At 39.0% G+C, this 4498-nt stretch overlaps 1 protein-coding gene across 1 annotated transcript in view; it reads left to right on the forward strand.

The window, feature by feature from the left end:
- SH3RF1 (SH3 domain containing ring finger 1) overlaps positions 1 to 4498 on the forward strand; it is a gene marked incomplete at its 5' end in the record, with an annotated part of 23332 nt that overhangs the window by 14940 nt on the left and 3894 nt on the right. The window contains 2 exons of the mRNA XM_010135061.1: positions 1 to 159; positions 2199 to 2533. The exon at positions 1 to 159 is cut by the window's left edge and continues 43 nt beyond it. Coding sequence (XP_010133363.1) covers positions 1 to 159; positions 2199 to 2533 — 494 coding nt within the window. The remainder of the gene's footprint in view (positions 160 to 2198; positions 2534 to 4498) is intronic.

The following is a 4498-nucleotide window of genomic DNA, read 5'->3' on the forward strand; positions in this document are numbered from 1 at the left end:
GCAGCTTCTTTGAATTCTTCCGGCATTGCTTCTTCGTCTTTGGAGGGAGATATTAGTGGAAGAACAGTAAATGCTCACCCTGGAGCTCCTGTATCTCCAGAGAGTGTTTTAGCAGCTGGTGGAAATGCATCTGTCAGTAAAGTAGACAAGGATGGCAAGGTGGGTAGAGAATAAAGTAATTCCCTTGAATTCTCCCATTTTCTTCATGCACTCTTTTAAGAGATCCTTTTTTTTTTTCCCCTTACATTTGCTGCATAGGAGCACTGTAAGGGTTTTTAAGACTAAGCCTGAAACTTAGGCAGCCATTTTGTGACTACAGCTGTGGACAAATTTATTCTTGGCCATGCAAGAATAATTTAGGATGGTTAAAATAGAGTAACGGCTTCATGCCTTAAGCAGGAAAAACAAAAGGTGAATAGATAAAGTTCAGAAGAACTATTAGATTGACTGCTGGAATTTTAAGTATTTTGTTTTTCTTTACTGCAGTCAGTTTCCTGAATACTTCAGAAAGTTGTATGGTTAGCAAATGTTATCAGTAAGTATCTGTAAACTAATAAGCCTTTAATGGAAAAAAAACCAACAACCCACAAAACAAAACAAAAAAAACCCGACACCAAACCACATGAACTTGCAGGAACATATAGGTTCAGTCTAATAAAATCTAGTATATTTAGTGAAGATCATTATTCTTTTAGGTTGCCTTCCTTATTAAGCAGACACACTGAAAGATTAGGAAAAACACATCACCAACAATGTTTATTGGACAAAGAAAAGAAAGAACATAACTCTGTCTTTTCTAAACGTAGATCAAAAGAGTCTGTAGTGATTCTGCTTTCCCTCCTTCTATTTAAAGGATTTTACTCCGTGTCTGAACTCATTCTCACTATCCAACAAGCCATGACATTATGTTATATGGTAGGCAGAAACATTCCTTCAACTTTCTAACTGGTTTTGTTTTACAGTTATGGTGTAGTTAACTTTTTTCTCCTTTTGACAACTTTCGTTTTATCTCAAATGTTTTAGACTTTACCTTAGTACTCTTCACCCACATGCAGTCCTTAATGAAGTTTATGAAGGTTTTAATCATAGGCTGTACACTCATCTCACCCATTTTTAATTAATTTTGTGGATCATTGTTGAATGGAGGTGCCTAGAACGTTGTTTTTAAATTACTTTAGTCATATCCATTGAAATCAAACTGAGGTGCTCTTAGGCAGGCGTTTTAGAAAACTTATTTATAGTTTAAGGCTAAAAATGCTAACATATGTGGTCTATGTTAATTTCTTTGAGTTTCTCCTTTTCTCTCCCATTTGCTAGACAGCAGTTCTTTGCTGAAATATCTTTAAGTTATTGGAGACTCAGAAGGAGGAGAGAGGAATTTTTGTTCACAGTTCACCAGTTCCACTGCATCCCAAGCTATAATAAAAATCTCACATTGCTCATGCTTTTCTTTCTTTGGTTAAATAGCTTATTTTTGTCTCCAGGGCTTACAATCTGGCATCTCTCATAAGCACTAAATTCACTCAGTCAAAGGGGTGGTAAGAAGATCACTGCCACACCCCTTAAAAAAAAGAAAGACAAGAAACACAAAAGCTACTTAAATAATTCTCTTCAGGGTGAGTAATAGTCTTCAGGGATTCCTGTCTGGACAAGCAAAAAGAATGTTTACAATTCTCCCCTCTAGCAGAGCAGCAAAACACAATACATTCCCCTTGTGGCAATTTTTTTTTAAATCATGAAGGTCTTTCCTTACTGAGGAGGATAAATAAAAGACACTTATCTAAACAGCAGCCTCCAGGGCATACTTTTCTCCCTGTTTGCTTTGAAATGACTCTCTATGCCTTCCTAGAAACTTCCATGTTAACGAAATGTTTTAGCTTCTAGATTCCCATTGTGGGAATCTAACTCCTCGCTTGTTTTCGGGCCAAGCCCATTGGCTTTTAAGATAATCCTTAACTAAGTGAAGGGACTTAGCTGGTTTATGGTCTAAATGACTTACTATTTTTCTCATTAGAATTTTAATAATTATCTTTCTCTTTTATAATTTTCATAATTATTTTTTGTAATTTGTACAATGTCAAATACCTTCTCATAATTTACCGAGTTCTCTCTGATCACAATGGTGTCTACCAGAAGGATGCGTTCAACTCTACCTGGAAGACTCCTGTTCTAAAATGAGTGCTGCTTTTGGTTTACAGAAAGAAAAAAAAGGTTTGCTGAAACTGCTTTCTGGAGCATCCACTAAACGCAAGCCCCGGTTGTCACCTCCAGCATCACCAACACTGGAGTCTGAGCAGGCAGCGGCAGAGTTAGCCCTGCAAGGTGCAGTCGGGCCAGAGCTTCCGTCAGCAGGCAGTCACAGCAAAGCTGGATCCTGCCCCACTGAGAACGAGGCCTCTGGGCTGGCACAAGAGACACTGCATCGAAAAACAAGTTCCCTGGATTCTTCTATTCCAATAGTGCCGCCACCTCGGCAGCCTTGCTCATCCCTTGGTCCGGTCCTGAATGAATCCAGGCCTCTTGTCTGTGAAAGGTAAGTTACCCTATGCAGCTAGACTCAGGCAAACCAAGAAAAAAAATCCAGTTTCTGACACTTGCAGTGTATGTTAGAACTGCTTCAAAATCCTGAGATTTTATTGCAAGGTGAACCTTACTATTTTTACTAATGCTTTATATTTTTATCAACCATCAACACTCATGTTTGTGTTTGTTTACTTTTTGTGTTACTTTGAGGTTTCGGAATGAATAGACACTGAAATACAGTGATCACAGGGTTGGTATGAGAGCTGAGCTAGATCAAATAGGCCTCCTATTTTGCAAAACGTGAACATGTTATATTCATGTTTCTACGAATATCAGGTTAGTCCTTTATGATTATTAGCAGTGCGTAAATGCTGTCCGTGTTTAGTCATTATCTGGGGCTGAACTGTATCAGTTGCTCTATCACCTGATGACCCCTTCCCAGCCAAGAAGGGGGATTGGGAAGAGGAGAGAAGACCCACAGGTCAGAATGAAAACAGGTTTAATGAAACAGCCAAACTAATACCAAATGGCAATATAAAGTATACAAAGTTATACTCAGCCCTGCAATTGTACACTGGTCACAATAAATGGGAAAACAGTACTCAGGAGTGGGAGAAGGCAGAGGAACAGGGTCAGGAGGAACAGGAGCAAGAGCAGGAGCCCAGTCAGGAAGCTGCCTCTCCTCAGCAAACTTCCCCCTGTACACTGAGCATGATGTTTATGGTCTGGGATACACCTGAGAGACAGCTCGGCTCAGCTGCCCTGTCTGACTGGAAACTGCTAACGGCCTGCAGACTGTGGCAGGGCTCAGATTCTGTCCCAGCAAAACCGGGACGACTTAAATATAACGTTAAATATGTGGTGAATGAGATCCATATCTATGAGTAGGCTTAATGTGTGATTTCTTGAGCTGTCGCAAAGGTAGCTTTGCTGCCTGAATGCCCTGTTACGGTGCACTCCACATAGCAAGCAGTAGGGCAAGCTCCATGACCTGGCAAGTGAGCCTGAAAAAGACATACTTGTCTGGACTCTGAAACTGCCAGGCAGTTGCTTAGAAGTCTGGTCATTTTTCTTTTGTGTCCACCTATTATTTACAAATTTCCAAGTCCTCAGTAGATTGCACCGACTGTGAAGGAAGTGGCAGTCTTCTAAATGTCTCTTTTTATTATTTCTGGTAGTACACAAGCAACATGAAGTGTGTCATAGGATTTCTTTTGCAGTAGCTGCAGGATCGTGTGGCTTACAGGCAAAAAAAAAAAAAAAGTAGAGTTACAACATTAGCAGCTTTAGGACTGCATTCCGGCATTATTAACTGGTGTGTGGGCATACCGTTGTATTTCCAGAGGCCCAGTGATCTTAAGCTATATCCATATCCATATTAAGAGCCAGACAGTATGTAAGTTTCTACCTTGTCCTTCTGTCATATCTGTAATTTTTTTTTAAAAGGTTATTACTGTTTCTATGCAATCTCCTTGCAGGAAATTTCTATTTCGTACTGAATTTCTGAAGTAGATTTACACTTACAGATGGAAAATAAAACCTGAAAGACTTTTCTTTAAGAATAATGTAATTTTTTTCTCACATTATCCTACGTCTGTTTGGCACACTAATACAGTTTTATGCTTTGATTCTGAAAACAATATCAAATTCATTCTGGCATGAGGTGGATATTTGCATAAAGCTATTTGCATCCCCCACAGTTTTTTCACTTCCATGATGGATTTTTCTCATAACTCCTTACAGAAAATTATGCTATTTTTATTGATCTACTAATACATACACTCAAACATTCTTTTTAATATACCTCTGTATCCTTATTATTATTTAAGTGATAATTGCTACCAGAGAAGTGCTACCACAAGATCGTTCTCCACAGTAGTTATGCAGAACTGTGACATTTTGGTCAGGGTATTGAAACAGAATTTCATCGGGTTCCCTTTGCCCTTTTCAGGGCAGGGTTAATGTTTTTCCTGCT

The sequence above is a fragment of the Buceros rhinoceros genome, unplaced genomic scaffold (genome assembly GCF_000710305.1).
Source record: "Buceros rhinoceros silvestris isolate BGI_N320 unplaced genomic scaffold, ASM71030v1 scaffold15194, whole genome shotgun sequence".
Classification (NCBI taxonomy): Eukaryota; Metazoa; Chordata; class Aves; order Bucerotiformes; family Bucerotidae; genus Buceros; species Buceros rhinoceros.